The sequence below is a fragment of the Sinocyclocheilus grahami genome, unplaced genomic scaffold, assembly GCF_001515645.1.
Source record: "Sinocyclocheilus grahami isolate Dianchi unplaced genomic scaffold, SAMN03320097.WGS_v1.1 scaffold102.1, whole genome shotgun sequence".
NCBI lineage: Eukaryota > Metazoa > Chordata > Actinopteri > Cypriniformes > Cyprinidae > Sinocyclocheilus > Sinocyclocheilus grahami.
The window spans coordinates 1,371,483-1,389,066 of NW_015505281.1; the positions used below are offsets into that span (position 1 = coordinate 1,371,483).

Consider the following 17,584-nt stretch of genomic DNA (forward strand, 5'->3'; position numbering starts at 1 on the left):
AAAAAACACATTATTTTCCACATACTGTACATTATTGTTTCTCCTCTATGCCCCGCCTTTCTGAAACGCATCGATTTTTACAAAGCTCATCGGTCTGAAAAGCAAGGTGTGCTCTGATTGGCCAGCTATCCAGTGCGTTGTGATTGGCCGAATACCTCAAGCGTGTGACGGAAATGTTACGCCCCTACCATACTGTGATGCCCTGTCAGGGCAAAAACATTTTAAAAAAACATTATAAACGAGGCATTTGTTGCATTCAGTGGGGACATAATTATGGATTATAATGACTTATACTGTCTTTTTACGCGTTGCGTTGCATCGCGCCGCGTAAACATAAAACCATGTCTGCATTTGTGATCGGAGAAATGACAAACAACAAGCGCTACTCTACACTGCTCAAAACTCACGTTTGAATCATCAGTGGCAAATCCTTTAAATGAAAACGTACTTATAGTCTGTGAGTCAGAACAGCCAGCATTGTAGTCTGCTCTCAGGATCAGGAAACAGTCCTCCATAAAATGCGTTGCACACATCTGAATATTTGGGTTGAACTGTTCTGGAACAGTGTTGTAAATACAACTTAACCACTGATTTCTAGTCGTGTCCTCTTTTGGAAAGCCAAACAAAGTCGTTTCGCTTTCACAATGAATCACACAGCGTGACACACGGTGGCCTTGAGTGAGCGGCGGCAGGCTGGAGTAAGAGGAGGCCGGTGGGCTTGAGAATGGCGCGGCCAACGGATTCGATGAAGGAGCGTCCGGAGGGCTTGCGGCAACCACATGTGACGACCCCGGGCTGGACTCCGCTTCGTCCACGGTGAAAGCCGATCCGGTGATCCACAGCGCAAAGTTGATGTATTTCCTCAGCGACCAGCACGGATCAGCTCTAGGCATGACGAAGTGGATATCGTCCTCTTTTGGAAGGCCAAACAAAGTAGTTTCGCTTTCACAACAAAACACACAGCGTCTCCACAACATGGCGACGGCGGCAAGAATACTACAGCGAGAATAAAAGTTAGTACCTTTTTCCTCTGCGTGAACATTTGGGCGGCGTTATGCAAATCTTCCCACATAGTGACGTAGACATGTGGGGGCGTGTTAGAACGAGCCGTTTTAGGTAGGCGTAGTTGACTCTTAACATTTATAAAGAATATCTTTTTGGATTTTAGACTTTAGTCTTTGCAACTTTAGGGACTTTATCTATGCACGAACAGCTTGTAACACTCCAATGAGAAAGGAAATTTTGAAATTGCATCATATGACCCCATTAAAAAATAAAGTTCAGCCCACAGCATTTGCATTGTGCCGTAATACTAACAAAGAAATACAAACCAAAAGTGAGTTAAATCTGATAAAAACCTCCATTTAAATGCCCAGGTGTGTTTTCAAATGTGAAAATGATACGTGACCCTCTCTGTGAAATCCAGTTTCAAAATCTTATTATGAGATAACAAGCATCAAAGTTTGATTTCAACCATTAATTTCACTATGATTTCAATCTTTGTCATGGTCTACTCAGTCAATTTAAAAGATATCAATGTTACATTTTTACAGAAGGCCATTTACCTTATGAAGGATGATTTTATGTAGAAAGCAGTAAATCACCAAAAAATGACTTTAGCTGTGTTTTCAGGGTCACATATAGACTTATATGAAGAGAATGTAGGCCTACATATGAAGTAAACAATGTTTTTGTGTTGTTTGATGTGTGTTTTTGTGTCAGGGAGGAGAGATTGGTATTAACATCAACTGGAAGTGTAATCTGGACTATAATGTAACATACTGCAATCCCAATTACTTCTTCACACGCTTGGATGCTGCTTTTAAGAACAGCGTTGCCTCTAAAGGATATAACTTCAGGTAGCACACAAACACACATACTCATGCATCATTCTGTCTTTTCTACAACTGCATCATCTTTTTGTCTCTTCCAGGTTTGCTAAATACTATCAGTCTGAAGATGGAACTGAGTGTCGAACGCTTCATAAAGCTAAAGCAATCCACTTCGAAATAATCGTGTCTGGCAATGTGGGTAGATTGTATAGACCTCAATGCTATAAAGCAGTTTATGTGACATGGACTTGTGCGTGTCTAACTTTGCTTATTTGCAGGCAGGGAAGTTTAACACTGTGCCGTTTCTGATTAATTTGGTGACAGCTTTAACTTCAGTGGGATTGGTAAGACAATTGTGACACACATTAATGCAGGCAAAAACATATTAGGCACATAAAATCTGACTGGTGTATATTTTTGCAGGCTACTGTGTTCTGTGACATCATCCTTCTCAACTTTCATAAAGGGGCGGATGAGTACAAAGCAAAGAAATTTGAAGAGGTGCCAGAGTTGAGTTTAGTCATGTAAGTATGTAGAGATAAAATAGAGCGATGTCTTATCTTTCTGTCCTCTTCATGAACAGGTATCAGGTGTTGTGTCCGAGTCAGCAAACAACAGACTCTATGAGGGAAGCCAGATGTCAATCAAAGCATTGGAGAAGAGCTCAAACGACTCAGGGACCTTTTCTATCGGACGACAGGAGTCACACACCCCGCCAAACCAATGAGACTTTCAAATAATAAGGATTTGTGATTTTATGCAACAGTATACAGTAACAGACAAGTAACAGTATTCAAATCATCGTTTGTTTTAAGTCTGTGAACCTTTAGGGCTTGGTTTGATAAAACAAATTTAAATAAAGGCTTTCTTCAGTCAACCACAAACCCTGAGAAAACACACATCTACACTTATACACTACTAGTCAAAAGTCTGTACACACTTGATCATTATTATTATTTTAGAATTAACACAACTTTGAAATAACACAAATGTAAGTACGATAGTTACGTAGTAATATTAAATATCATATTTCTTATCTCATATTTGAGCTTCAAAAGTATTAAAGGAGTTTCCATATATGCTGGGCACTGCTTTACATCTGGTCTATATATCTAATTTTCTCAAGAAATTGATGACATTTTACTGTATATTTCTATGCAAAATTTTAATTGAAGCTTCCTTAGATAAAAAGTAAGAGTTTAAGTCAAACCTTTGACTGATGGCGATTATATATAAAGAGTAATTAAGCAGCAGTGCATTAAATTTACAAAGAACAGGAATTAATTAATTACGTAATAGATCATTGTTGAGCATGTAAAATGAACGAAGAAAGAAAATGATGATGTGAGTATATACACTATTCCTTTCAGAAGCTAAAAGTATACATGGATATTTTGTGTGTTTAATGTGAATTATTTGTCTAACTGATTTTCATACTGTTGACTTTATTTATTGAACTATGACCTTGAGATTGTACGTTTTGTTACCTTTTGTTATTCTTATTACATTTTACTTTATTTTATTTAAAAATAAATTTTCTTAATGTAATGGCATATCAAATCGATGCTGTCATATCACAGTCTCATTAAAATAATTTTTTTTCAGAATGTAGTAATGATAATTGTCGATTATTTGTGCTGCGTCGCTCTTGCCTCAGGAAATACAGTCTCAGTTTATGCAAGCTGCAAAATTTCAAAGGTGGAGTCAGATTAAAATTTGTACTTTCTGCTTTTGGGTTTTAAAGACACAATCCACTTAGGGAAAGAATGACGGGGAGAAGGTTCTTCCTGCCAATCATTATCATCATTTTCTTCTTCTTCATCATCATCATCATCATCATCAGACTCTGGCAAGTAGGTGGGCGGTAAGATGATAACCTCCTCAGAGAACCGAACGCGGCGAGTGTCTTCCATCCTCCTCTGGGAGAAGAAGAGAAATAATGACAGGATGTATTGTAAATGTGGACACTAATGTGATTGCAATTGATTCACAAATTATAGAATGTGCTTACAATAGATTCATCAACTGAAAATAACTGCCTTGTGAAATGGCCAGCTTTAGCAGGCTAACACAACTAAAAGCTATCGTTTAACCATAAATCAAGATTCTGTCATCATTTTCTCACCCTCATGCCAACCTGTATGACTTTTATTGTGAAAACCAAAGGTGAATTTCTCAAGAATATATTCTCTCAGCCATTCTTTTCAGGGGTGTCAAGCTCCAAAATAACAAATAAATGGCTGCATTTATTTGATAAAAAATATAGTAAAATATAGTGAAATATTATTACAATTTAAAATAACTGTTTTCTATTTTATTACATTTCAAAATGTAATTTATTCCTGTGATGTAAAGCTGAATTGTCAGCATCATTGTCTTCAGTGTCACATGATCCTTCAGAAATCATTCTAATATGCTGATTTCCTGCTCAAGAAACATTTCTTATTATCATCAATGTTGAAAACAGCAGTTAATAATTTTGTGGAAACCATAATACAGTTTCAGGATTGGAAATGTATAATATAAAGTTCAACAGAACAGCATTTATTTGAAAGAATGTTTTTGTAATATTGTAAATATCTTTACTGTGTCACTTTTGATCAATTTAATGCATCCTTGCAGAATAAAAGTATTAATTTCTTTCAAAACAAATTCTTACTGACCCCAAACCTTTGAACTGTAGTGTATAAGCTTACTGAAATTTATAAGGATTGTCCTCATATCAGTGTTAGTTTCTAGTTTCTCCGAAAATGAATTTTTGTAGTGACGCACATCGTAGTAGTCTTGTTCAAAAACAAGCTGAAAATTCAGCACCACCCAACAATTAATTAATCAACAATGGCACTAATACCCCAACTATTACACGCGTCTCTGTAGTCTGTAGTAACAAACTCCCTTTATGTTCAAACCCAACAATTTAACCAATAAGTTCTAAATCATGATCTTAATATTTATAAAAGCCAGCTGATATCAGTCAAAACTGGCTTATCTGAATGCATATTAGTTTCTGACATATCCTACCTTTTTGACCGCAGTTTCCAAAGTTTCAGAGGACTCTGAGTCTTGAGAGATTGAGTTCAGTGAGTTGAGGGGAGACGCGGGTGAAGGGATGCGGACAGGAGAACAGGAATTAATTAATTACGTAATAGATCATTGTTGAGCATGTAAAATGAACGAAGAAAGAAAATGATGATGTGAGTATATACACTATTCCTTTCAGAAGCTAAAAGTATACATGGATATTTTGTGTGTTTAATGTGAATTATTTGTCTAACTGATTTTCATACTGTTGACTTTATTTATTGAACTATGACCTTGAGATTGTACGTTTTGTTACCTTTTGTTATTCTTATTACATTTTACTTTATTTTATTTAAAAATAAATTTTCTTAATGTAATGGCATATCAAATCGATGCTGTCATATCACAGTCTCATTAAAATAATTTTTTTTCAGAATGTAGTAATGATAATTGTCGATTATTTGTGCTGCGTCGCTCTTGCCTCAGGAAATACAGTCTCAGTTTATGCAAGCTGCAAAATTTCAAAGGTGGAGTCAGATTAAAATTTGTACTTTCTGCTTTTGGGTTTTAAAGACACAATCCACTTAGGGAAAGAATGACGGGGAGAAGGTTCTTCCTGCCAATCATTATCATCATTTTCTTCTTCTTCATCATCATCATCATCATCATCAGACTCTGGCAAGTAGGTGGGCGGTAAGATGATAACCTCCTCAGAGAACCGAACGCGGCGAGTGTCTTCCATCCTCCTCTGGGAGAAGAAGAGAAATAATGACAGGATGTATTGTAAATGTGGACACTAATGTGATTGCAATTGATTCACAAATTATAGAATGTGCTTACAATAGATTCATCAACTGAAAATAACTGCCTTGTGAAATGGCCAGCTTTAGCAGGCTAACACAACTAAAAGCTATCGTTATCGTAAAGCTATACTAAAATAACTGTTTTCTATTTTATTACATTTCAAAATGTAATTTATTCCTGTGATGTAAAGCTGAATTGTCAGCATCATTGTCTTCAGTGTCACATGATCCTTCAGAAATCATTCTAATATGCTGATTTCCTGCTCAAGTAACATTTCTTATTATCATCAATGTTGAAAACAGCAGTTAATAATTTTGTGGAAACCATAATACAGTTTCAGGATTGGAAATGTATAATATAAAGTTCAACAGAACAGCATTTATTTGAAAGAATGTTTTTGTAATATTGTAAATATCTTTACTGTGTCACTTTTGATCAATTTAATGCATCCTTGCAGAATAAAAGTATTAATTTCTTTCAAAACAAATTCTTACTGACCCCAAACCTTTGAACTGTAGTGTATAAGCTTACTGAAATTTATAAGGATTGTCCTCATATCAGTGTTAGTTTCTAGTTTCTCCGAAAATGAATTTTTGTAGTGACGCACATCGTAGTAGTCTTGTTCAAAAACAAGCTGAAAATTCAGCACCACCCAACAATTAATTAATCAACAATGGCACTAATACCCCAACTATTACACGCGTCTCTGTAGTCTGTAGTAACAAACTCCCTTTATGTTCAAACCCAACAATTTAACCAATAAGTTCTAAATCATGATCTTAATATTTATAAAAGCCAGCTGATATCAGTCAAAACTGGCTTATCTGAATGCATATTAGTTTCTGACATATCCTACCTTTTTGACCGCAGTTTCCAAAGTTTCAGAGGACTCTGAGTCTTGAGAGATTGAGTTCAGTGAGTTGAGGGGAGACGCGGGTGAAGGGATGCGGACAGGGTGCTGTGCAGCTGTGAAAGAGCCGCCGTTCTCCTCGTCCTCCATCTCTTGTGTTGTGTGTTCAAACGATTCCCGGCTTTTTGTCCAGTGCTCTCTTTTTCGGCTCAGCGATCCATGGGATGTTACAGATGATCTTTTTATTGACTAAGAGAAAAGGAGGAAAGGAAATAAGAAAGAGCATTTTAAATACTAATAACACATTGCTTCTGCTTATAATGCGTATACTCTCACCTTAGCATATGAAAGGTCAAGGAGGGGTATAAAATCCTCTGTCCCATCTTGTGGCAGGTTATGGCTGGGGTCAGACACTTGACTAGACGTTGGCTGTGGATCGCTATGCTCAGTTGCCTTTGATTCATTTGGACCAAGCTGGGAAAAATGTGACTGTCCATTTGATTGCTCGTTGGGGTTCAGATTGGTGTTTTGTGACTGGTTTGTAAACGGGTCAGTTTGTAATGGATTTGTGGGGAGATCAGTAACACTCATTTGAGACGTCTCAGTTTGTTGATCGGAGGCCATGTCTTGTGCAAAGCTCTCTGGAAGCGAAAGCTGAGTCGAATCGGTTGTGTCGTCATGAGTCCATTTACTTTGCAAATCTTCTTCACGTGATTGGTTATTAGTATTTGGTAACTCTTTCGATTGGTGCATTTGGGTGCTGTTAACTGAGAGAAACTGAGCCCACTCCGTCCCGCTGAAGATCTCCTCCATTAAATTAGAAGTAGTGCCACATGAGAACTGACTGTCACTGACAAGAAGGATGAAAGATCACGTAAACAGAAAGCCAAAAACAGCCAATGAAAACAACTTCAACCAAGATGTGGCTTTAATAGTTACAATAGATAATTTTACTGTTTTAGCCCTAAGGGGTCACACATTCTTTCTCGATGAGACCGTTTCACATGAAATAGAAAGTGATTAATGGATCACACATGTGGAATGATAACTATGTCTGATGCATATTTCTAATGTCACTGGCTGATGTGTTTACCTCATGTAGCAGAGTGAACCAGGGCCATCTTCATCCAGCGCTCTGCTGATCTCTTCATGATGGATATCGGTAGACTCAGTGAGTGCTGTAGGAGTTTCATTCACAACGATGGGCACCAATAACGAAGAGCGATTACTCTGAATATAAACATAAAAGACATTTCACTTGTAATAATTCTAGATTTTGCCTATGTTTGCCCATAAAAAGTCAGCCATGGTGCTGAATAATTTGGGTGATTGAATGCTGGCACACTGCTATAAGATTGCTAAGGATGTTTTTAGCACATTAGGTGCATTCTATTCAAAGTGGACTTAACAGAGTATGCACCATGTGAAGTGAGATTCCAGTCTCAAGGGAGCAAGCATGTTCAGGTTAAATGGCACTGCAAAGGGCATAGGGAATAAGGGTATATTGATACATCATGTCACAGGAAGAAGGAAATGTACCCACCAGTCATTGATAATCAGTCCAGTACATAAAGAAGTTTGAAGTTTAAAACAAAGGCACTTAGTCTCTGGCATTATTATGGAGTTTAATTAGTCCCAGGTGGGATTTGCCAGTGGCTCTATGAAGTGTGCGAGATGTGACCGTTAAAATGCTAATATCAAAGTTAAATAAATGATATCTAATAAAACACACATTTATTTTTATATTAAACACTGCAACCAACATTTATCACCCATTTTACAGCTTTTAAATATAATAATTATACTGATTAAATTTATAATGATTATATTTTTATAATCATTAAAATACTCATGGATGTATTATATAAATAAGTATATTACACAAACGTTAGGTAATTTACTTTATATTTATTTACATAAGTATATTATGACATCAAACCATTAACTCCTCTCATATGCGCGACTTAAATGTTGTCTGTGTGCAATGATGTTGCAGTGTATTCGCATTTTGTCAAATTTAGCGAACTTGAACTGATATCTCATGCTCAGGGAATAGGGAGTAGTGTGCACTGTGTAGGGACCCTGTCAAATTACAACTATTGTTATGCATTTGCCAAGGCATTGCAAGATGGTGCTAACCAATTTGTATAATTTTCACAACAGTGAAAGGCGGTTCTATGGGATCATTTCATCGTGCAGTAGCCTACACAATACAGTTTAGTTTCAAACTGTCTTTGGCTGTATTAAATCAAACACAAATACTCACTTGTACTTCATTCTGCGCTTGTCTTTCTCCATCATCTCTTTGTCTGGTCAGTGTGCTTCTGTGTCTCTCTCTCCATCTCTCTTTCACATTCTGAGCCCACCTTTTAGCCTCCCCCCACTTCCTCCTACTTGTCTTTGTCGTTTTTCCCGATTGCTCATGAAATCTGGTGCTTTCATTTCTCTCAATTCCTGCACCCCAACTCCATGTGCCACTTTGACCTCTGAGCTCTGGTTTTTCCAACACTGTAGATGATGTTGTTAGCGTTGGCGCTAAAAGATCAGGAGGGTTTTGGAAGGATTCTGTTTTGTATAAAGATGGCACATTTGAGCTGGTTTCCCCGTCCAGAGAAAACTGTTGCTTCTTCTCCGGCTCGGGCATCTGATCGTCTCCGACCCAGGAAGTGACATCACCAGTCCTCTCTGATGTAAAGTTCTTGTGTTCCCCCCAAATCAATGGTGAACGTTTAGGTTTACCAGAGAATCCTGAGTTGTTTTTACTGATCCTTCTGACCGGTTGTTTAGCAACAGGAGTCAATGCATCCTCAAAATGAGATGATTGTTGAGTCCAAGGCTTCTCCCACTTATTCCAGGCTGAGGTGCATCCATCTGGCTCTTTAATGTTGGAACAAAACCCAAACTGATAAACTGTTGTTTTAGATGAATCTTGCACTGGTCCAGCATTACATTCTCCACACGGACTGCATGTTTGCATATCAGTGACTGAGCTACTGTTGGTCTGAGCATTCAGTCGTAATTTCTGAAGCATAGATTCCAGTACTGCATGAGTGTCTGAGACAGGGTTCAGCTCCGCCATTGGACTCTATGGTACCACATGCGCACACATGAGTAGAGACAACTCACAGATATTGGGTATGTGTACGCATACAAGCAGACTCGCGCTAGACAATCAAACTTTCACCCATGATAGTTACTGGTAAAGCTGTACAGTTCCACAGATCCTTCATTTATATCATCATGTTAGTCCACACAAGTATTTATGTCCATCAGTCATTCAGATCCTCTAGTTTTCCATCCGAGCTCTCAAAACGGATCTTTTCCTGATTTCTGAATGTTGCAGAAGGAAGGAGTGTCATAAAGAATAGTGCAAAAGCCAGAAAAAGGTGTGTCCAACACCCAGATGGACAGGTAAGACAAGTGTGTCAGGATGAATCATTTTGTATTTTTGTCACTCCCTCTGACCCGCCGCTGAATGACTGAGCCACTGCGTCTTCAAAAATCCTGAGAACATGTTGACGTCTTCATATTAAGTCACTGCTTTTTTGAGAAAGTGGAGTCATTACATTTAATTGGTCACCCATTTTCTCTTAAGCAGCCAACAAACTGCAATTCTCTCATGTGAAATAACTTGTTTTATCTTATCACTAATTGTAGTAATTATGGTATTTATGTGAACTGCTCTAGATTTATATTCCTATTTATATTAAGTAAAATACAATGGAATGTATAGTTACAATGAAATTATTATGATAATGTGAAATCAGACAGCTGTATCAAACATCAAATTAACGATGTACAATTATGTAACCTTGAGTAAAATACTTTAAATAGTTTAATGACAGATGAACCGATGCATCAAACAATTCAGATGCACATTAAACAATATTATATCAACTTCCACTAAAATACACAACCTTGCACTTTTTTTGAACAGGCGGTATTGTGAAAGTGAGAATGCGCCACTGTTTTATGGTTTAACATAGGCAATATACTGTAAATCTTGAGGAATTGTAAATTACTTTTAGTCTATCAAACAGCTGTGCATTTCTGTTCTTATTTTGATTTAAACTATAATGATTAATATCGTTGTGATGTTATTTAACTTTAAGCGGACCAGGCAGAACCTGGGGTGTATTCCAGAAAGCAGGTTATGTGACATACCCGGGTATGTTTGAGGATAAGCGAGCGGATAACCTCAGCTTTTGGTTCCAAAATCGGAGGTAACTTTCAGGGTATGTAAGTAACCATAGTATAACTTGCTCTCTGAAGATAACCTTCTCCAGAGCAGGTTATGTTCCAGGGTTAGTTCACTTCAGCGCAATACAACATTAAAACATTATATAATATTACAATATGTAATATAGCCTATATATATATATATATATATAGCCTATTTGTATGATATGTTAATGATAAAGCGCTAATATAAGTAATAAATAAGGTAATATATTATTCTAATATGGTTATATTTATTTTATTGGCATATATAACAGTTATCTGTATAAATTATAAAACACTATGACAAGGTAATGTTGTTGTTGTATCTGATGTGACTTAATATATAATTAGCATCCAACAAACAAGCAAGGTTTGGGGTTAATCAACCGAAAGTTCAGGGTTTAGCTGACGGTAAGTTAACCGTGCTTTCTGGAATACACCCCTGTTGCTCATATTTAACATCTTTCCTTGCGCATTTTATGCTGTTCAGTGTTCATTTCATATGCGTAACCTTTTGTATATGGGCGCTTTGTTATGACGCAAACGCTGTCTATCTGATCCCTCGCGCTGATTGGCTAGAGCAGAAAATACGCGCCACATGTCGGATTCGAAGTAAACAGTGGCGCACTCCTGCCAAATTGAATTCTTGAATTATCCGCTTATAATAATAAGTTTTGTGTTTTTTGAATGATGTACCTTATGTTATGCGATAGCAGATAACCGCTCTTAACGGTCCACTGGCGTTATGTGGCCGGTTCCGTGATTCGTTATAAAAATCTACTCGAGCCGGTGAATACTTTATGCAAACTTTGTTTAGAAAGAATATTGTTGACAAGCAAAATATAATGGATTGTGTTTCAACCGGAGGAAACGTGAAAGGTAATAACTAAAGTAACTCGATTCATTAAATAAACTTAAAACGCAACGTTACACAGACGCTTTCTGTCTAAACAGGCTTCTCGTGCACTTACATAGCATTACTTGAAGAATACTGATCCACACTTGTTGTAGTTTTAGCAAAAGCCATACATTCCCTGTCAAGAGTCGGAGAGGAGCTGTATTTGGAGCCGGTGGAGGAAGGGGTATGTGTTTGTTTACAGTGTTTATGACTGTTTATGTTTGTTTAGCCAGATGTGAGGTCTTAAAACAATGTCCTAAACTGTGAGGTCATGTGACTTGTGTGTGTCCTGTGTTTTTAGTTGGCCCTGCGGTCAGTCAACTCTTCCCGGTCAGCCTTCGCCTGCTTCCTGCTGTCTCCTCTCTTCTTCCAGAGATATCAGGCTCCTTCAGACCAGAGCTTTCGCTGCAAGATGCCCATCAAGGTGACATTTCCTGTTGCTGATCCTTCCATCCCCGCAGTTCCTCTTTCTGGTTTTATGAGCTAAATACCTGTCCATTCATCACTTGTACATTCGAATGTGTCTATATATTAATCATTTGCACGTACAGACTTTTCAGTCAGGCATCAAAGAAAATTCCAAATGTACTGCAAAATCTTCTTGATGCGAATGTTTTCCTGCTAGTCTGTGTTTGTCTTGTGTTCTTCAGAGCGTTCAGGCTGTGTTCAAGTCCCTGGCGTCTCTGGACCGCTCTGTAGAAAAATGCCGTATTCAGTTGAACAGTGAAAAGAGTCGATTGACCATAACTCTGCACTGTAAACACGGTAAAATGCATTTTTTGTTAGTAGAATTCAATGTAATATATATTATCGCACAGCTCCATATACATTATATTGCCAAAAATATTGGGACACCCCCTTCTAATGAACAGGTTTGACTTTAGTAATTTCCATGAGTAGAAATCTTAATGTTTAAGCATAAAGGGAATTGTGTGCTTCTAATTTTATAGCAAGTGTTTGGACAGGACCCTTTTCTATTCTAACATGACAATGCCTCTGTGTGTAAGGCAAGGTAAAAAAAAAAAAAAAAAAAGGTTGATTGAGTCAGTGTGGAAGAACTGGACTGGTCTGCAGAAAAGCAAAGTCCTAATCCCAGATGAACAGCTCTGGTGTGACTTTAAATGCAGACTTTGAGCCAAAAACGCAGCACTAAACACAAATGACTTGTACATATACTGAACAAAATTATAAACGCAACACTTTTGTTTTTGCCCCCATTTTTCATGAGCTGAACTCAAAAGATCTAAGACTTATTCTATGTACACAAAAGGCCTATTTCGATGGCGTCTGGCACTTTGGAGAGGTGTTCTCTTCACGGATGAATCCCGGTTTTTGGGACACCCCCTTCTAATGAACAGGTTTGACTACTTTAGTAATTTCCATGAGTAACCATTTTAATGTTTTAGCGTATAATGCTATTCTAGGGAATTGTGTGCTTCTAATTTTATAGCAAGTGTTTGGACAGGACCCTTTTCTATTCTAACATGACAATGCCTTTGTGTGTAAGGCAAGGTTAAAAAAAAAAAAAAGGTTGATTGAGTCAGTGTGGAAGAACTGGACTGGTCTGCAGAAAAGCAAAGTCCTAATCCCAGATGAACAGCTCTGGTGTGACTTTAAATGCAGACTTTGAGCCAAAAACGCAGCACTAAACACAAATGACTTGTACATATACTGAACAAAATTATAAACGCAACACTTTTGTTTTTGCCCCCATTTTTCATGAGCTGAACTCAAAAGATCTAAGACTTATTCTATGTACACAAAAGGCCTATTTCGATGGCGTCTGGCACTTTGGAGAGGTGTTCTCTTCACGGATGAATCCCGGTTTTCACTGTACAGGGCAGATGGCAGACAGCGTGTATGGCGTCGTGTGGGTGATGTCAACGTTGTGGATCAAGTGGCCCATGGTGGCGGTGGGGTTATGGTATGGGCAGGCGTATGTTTTGGACAACGAACCCATGTGCATTTTATTGATGGCATTTTGAATGCACAGAGATACCGTGACGAGATCCTGAGGCCCATTGTTGTGCCATTCATCCACGACCATCACCTCATGTTGCAGCATGATAATGCACGGCCCCATGTTGCAAGGATCTGTACACAATTCCTGGAAGCTGAAAACATCCGTTCTTGCATGGCCAGCATACTCACCGGACATGTTACCCATTGAGCATGTTTGGGATGCTCTGGATCGGCGTATACGACAGCGTGTTCCAGTTCCTGCCAATATCCAGCAACTTCGCACAGCCATTGAAGAGGAGTGGACCAACATTCCACAGGCCACAATCAACAACCTGATCAACTCTATGCGAAGGAGATGTGTTGCACTGCGTGAGGCAAATGGTGGTCACACCAGATACTGACTGGCAACAAAGATGAAAACATAATTAATGTATTTAAAAATTGTATTTACATCTCTGTTGCAACAGTTTTTGAAGTGTCTAAAATGACTACCCATTTGTACAAGTCATTTGTGTTTAGTGATGAGTTTTGGCTCAAGGTCTGAATTTAAAGTCACACCAGAGGTGTTCATCTGGGATTAGGACTTTGCTTTTCTGCAGACCAGTCCAGTTCTTCCACACTGACTCAATCAATCGTTTCTTTTTTTAACCTTGCCTTACACACAGAGGCATTGTCATGTTAGAATAGAAAATGGTCCTGTCCAAATGCTTGCTATAAAATTCCCTAGAATATCATTATATGCTTAAACATTAAGATTTGTACTCATGGAAATTACTAAAGTAGTCAAACTTGTTCATTAGAAGGGGGTGTCCCAATACTTTTGTCCATTTAGTGTATGAAGTTAGATATGCATGTATTAAACTTTACCTGCATACATACAGTATACTCACATAAAGCGAGAAAATCTCAAATGCTTGATTGTTTATATTGTCACAAAATGTAACTATATTATTGCCCAGCTCTAATCTATGAGACTATGAGGAATGAACATATTAAGATATAAACAGTTATACTATAGTATAAATATTAACAAACTTGATTTTTTTGTAAAGCTGCTTTAAAGTGAGTATTACTTGATTAACCTTTGTTATGGCATAGTAATCAGTCAGTAATACATTTTTTTTTCTAAATAAACTTGAGTCAAATATTGCATAGAAATGGCATATTTTACAGAATGATCACCTAAAGTGTGTGCGTTTATTACAGGGCTCTTGAAAACACACAATTTGTCCTATCAGGACTGTGAGAGTTTGCAGGCCGTGTTTGATAAAGGGAGCTGTGCAAACGTACTACAGGCTCAACCCAGGTTTACATTCATTTTAATACCTTAATATTACAGTAGTCAACATTTGAAGTGGATCAAAAAGAAAGAAAAGTTCATTAAAGTTGACCTAAGACAAGAACGCTTTTAGGTTTTAGGACAACTTTGATGAAAGGTTTTGATCCACTTCAAATGTTGACTAGTGTAATATCGATCCATTTGCATTTCCATTCAGAGTCTGTTTAATAATTTTCTGTCGTCCACTGTAGGTTGATGGTGGACACAGTTCTGCATTTCCCTCCGTCTCTGGAGGAGGTGAATCTGTCGGTGAGCAGTGATCGTGTGTGGCTCAGGAACCACGTGGAGGATGATGCAGGTATCAGCCATGTCAGACTATATTCTGCTGATATGCATGAAAGGAATCAAGTCAAACAAAGTTTTTCCTCTCTCAGACTCATCACGAGCAATGATGACTGAACTGTGTTTGAGCTCGGAGGAGTTTGATCATTTTGCCGTCGGCAGTCAGACCAGCGTCACCTTCTGCCTCAAAGAGCTCAGGGTGAGTGTGTTCTCACACAAACCACAAACATTCACATATGAAGTGAAGACAACACATCTAGCACAATGTCACAATTTTCTGAGTGAAACGATATTTAAGGCCCCAATATCCACTTTATTTTTCCGGTTTTATCCGTTTCCAGTTATCTGTACAAAACAGCTTGCTATGCTGCTTGATATTGCAAACTGGTATTTCTTATCATATTATTTTAATGTATTGTCATAATTATAAACACAATGGTTTTTAGTGCAAATAGTTTGATTGAATCTCTCTCTCTGTCCCTCCCTATATACAGTGGGTACGGAAAGTATTCAGACCCCCTTAATACTGTATATATATATGTGTTATTTTAGAGTCAAAAAGTATGACATTTTGATGAAAGATTTTTTTTGTTGTTGTTTTTAGATAGCATGATTAATTGTGCACAAGAAGATAAGGGACAAAAACATAAATGGGGTCAAATTTAATTACATTTTTGACTTTTGTGTTTTTTGTTTTTCTTGAAGTAAATCCAAAGTCAAGAATGGATCTTAAACAAAAAAATAAAGCTGTTTTATTTATGAATATATTTTAACCTTGATTGTGCCATTAAAATAGCTATAGAATGCTTTAGCATTAAAACTATTTTTTTATCTCTGGTTTTCCATCAGGGTTTGCTTGTATTTGCTGAGTCGTCTGGTCTTCCAGTTTCTATGTATTTTGATGAGCCAGGCAGGTTAGTTTCTATTTGCTTATTATGACATATAGCCCAAGTTCACCTTTTTATTCACTTTATTTTAAAATAATTAAAATTGATATGCATGCTACCAATCAAAAGCTCGGATATGTAAATTGTTTAAATATTTTTTTTAAAAATGACTCACCATGGCTGCTGTTATTTAATCAAAAATACAGGAGAAACAGTAATATTGTTAAATATTATTACAATTTAAAAGAACTCATTACTATTTGAATATATTTTAAAATGTAATTTATTCCTGTGATGCAAAACTGAATTTTCAGTACTACTTTCAGTATTACTTCAGTCTTCAGTGCCACACGATCCTTCAGAAATCATTCTAATAGGCTGATTTGCTGCTTGAGAAATATGTTTTTATTATTATCCATGTTGAACTCAATCGTGCTGCTTAATAATATGTTTTAGGATTCTTTAACAAATAGAAATTTCAAAAGAACTGCATTTATTTAAAATCTTTTGTAACATTATCTTTTCTGTCACTTTTGATAAATTTAATTCGTCCTTTCTAAATAGAAATATGCATTTATTATTTTTAAAAAAACTTACTCCAAACTTTTTAAATATCAGCGTATTTGTGTATTCTCACCTGTGTGTGTTTGTGGTTGTGTTTAAGTCCAGTTATCCTGAGTGTAACAGACAATGTTCTGGAGGCTAATTTTGTCCTCGCTACACTGTCAGAGGACTCGCATCCAAAGAACCACGTCAACTCCAAACGGTAAGTAAAATCATAAAATATTGACCATAATCTTAAAAGCTTTATAAAGAGTTATGTTTGGTACTTAAATACTTATTCCTCTCAGCCCTGACACAGAACAGCCACCAGACGACTTCATGAGCGACGACATGGACTCGTTTCTCATCGCCATGGAGACCAGCGAACTTCCTGGACTGTCACATGTCCCCACATCCCCACCACGACCCACCAATAATTACAGAAAGCACTCCTTCAGTGAGGAGGAGGAGGAGGAGGAGGAGGAGGCACTTGCAGAAGGACCTCCCAACAAAAAGGTACAATCATCATTTAAATGAATCATTTAAAAATATAACACCTAATTCCCAGATCCCATTAATATTCAGTCCCTGCTTTCTTGTCTTTCAGTTTTGTTCACTTCTCTTCGGTTCAGTTCTGCCCACTCCTTCTCAGTTGCCCAATCAGACCATGCAGAGCCAGGAAGTGCTGGCAAGTGACAGTGAAGACGAAAATCAGACAGAAACATCATAACCGCCCATCGATTGAACGATGTGGAAAAAACACTCCCACATCCAACCTCACAAAGACTGCTGAATGCATTTACACACAAATGTCTCCTCCTGATTTTATTTTTCTATGAAAATAATTATGGTTTTAAACCAAGAGATGAAGCAGTGAATATAACAAACCACATCAAATCATTGCACAAGTCACATTAAAACATCTCACTCCCACTGCGGAATACA

General features: G+C 37.4%; 3 protein-coding genes across 3 annotated transcripts in view; 2 read left to right on the forward strand and 1 right to left on the reverse strand.

Annotated features, from left to right (window-relative positions):
- LOC107588403 (P2X purinoceptor 3-like) overlaps positions 1-2,755 on the forward strand; it is a 6,714-nt gene extending 3,959 nt beyond the window's left edge. The window contains exons 5-9 of the mRNA XM_016276474.1: positions 1,723-1,859; positions 1,934-2,027; positions 2,111-2,176; positions 2,256-2,333; positions 2,416-2,755. Coding sequence (XP_016131960.1) covers positions 1,723-1,859; positions 1,934-2,027; positions 2,111-2,176; positions 2,256-2,333; positions 2,416-2,559 — 519 coding nt within the window. The 3' untranslated portion in view covers positions 2,560-2,755. The remainder of the gene's footprint in view (positions 1-1,722; positions 1,860-1,933; positions 2,028-2,110; positions 2,177-2,255; positions 2,334-2,415) is intronic.
- A 649-nt stretch (positions 2,756-3,404) lies between these two features.
- Positions 3,405-9,814, reverse strand: LOC107588404 (uncharacterized). The gene is made up of 7 exons (XM_016276475.1): positions 8,774-9,814; positions 7,601-7,737; positions 6,844-7,357; positions 6,514-6,756; positions 5,405-5,601; positions 4,854-4,956; positions 3,405-3,751 (listed from the first exon to the last, which is right to left on the reverse strand). The coding sequence occupies exons 1-7, from the start codon at positions 9,584-9,586 to the stop codon at positions 3,542-3,544; spliced, it is 2,217 nt and encodes a 738-aa protein (XP_016131961.1). The 5' UTR covers positions 9,587-9,814; the 3' UTR covers positions 3,405-3,541.
- Positions 9,815-11,315: 1,501 nt separating this feature from the next.
- On the forward strand, positions 11,316-17,580 carry LOC107588324 (cell cycle checkpoint control protein RAD9A-like). The gene is made up of 11 exons (XM_016276379.1): positions 11,316-11,607; positions 11,740-11,810; positions 11,928-12,050; positions 12,277-12,391; positions 14,795-14,894; positions 15,119-15,225; positions 15,302-15,408; positions 16,059-16,123; positions 16,761-16,862; positions 16,948-17,155; positions 17,247-17,580. The coding sequence occupies exons 1-11, from the start codon at positions 11,529-11,531 to the stop codon at positions 17,367-17,369; spliced, it is 1,200 nt and encodes a 399-aa protein (XP_016131865.1). The 5' UTR covers positions 11,316-11,528; the 3' UTR covers positions 17,370-17,580.
- Positions 17,581-17,584: the final 4 nt, after the last annotated feature.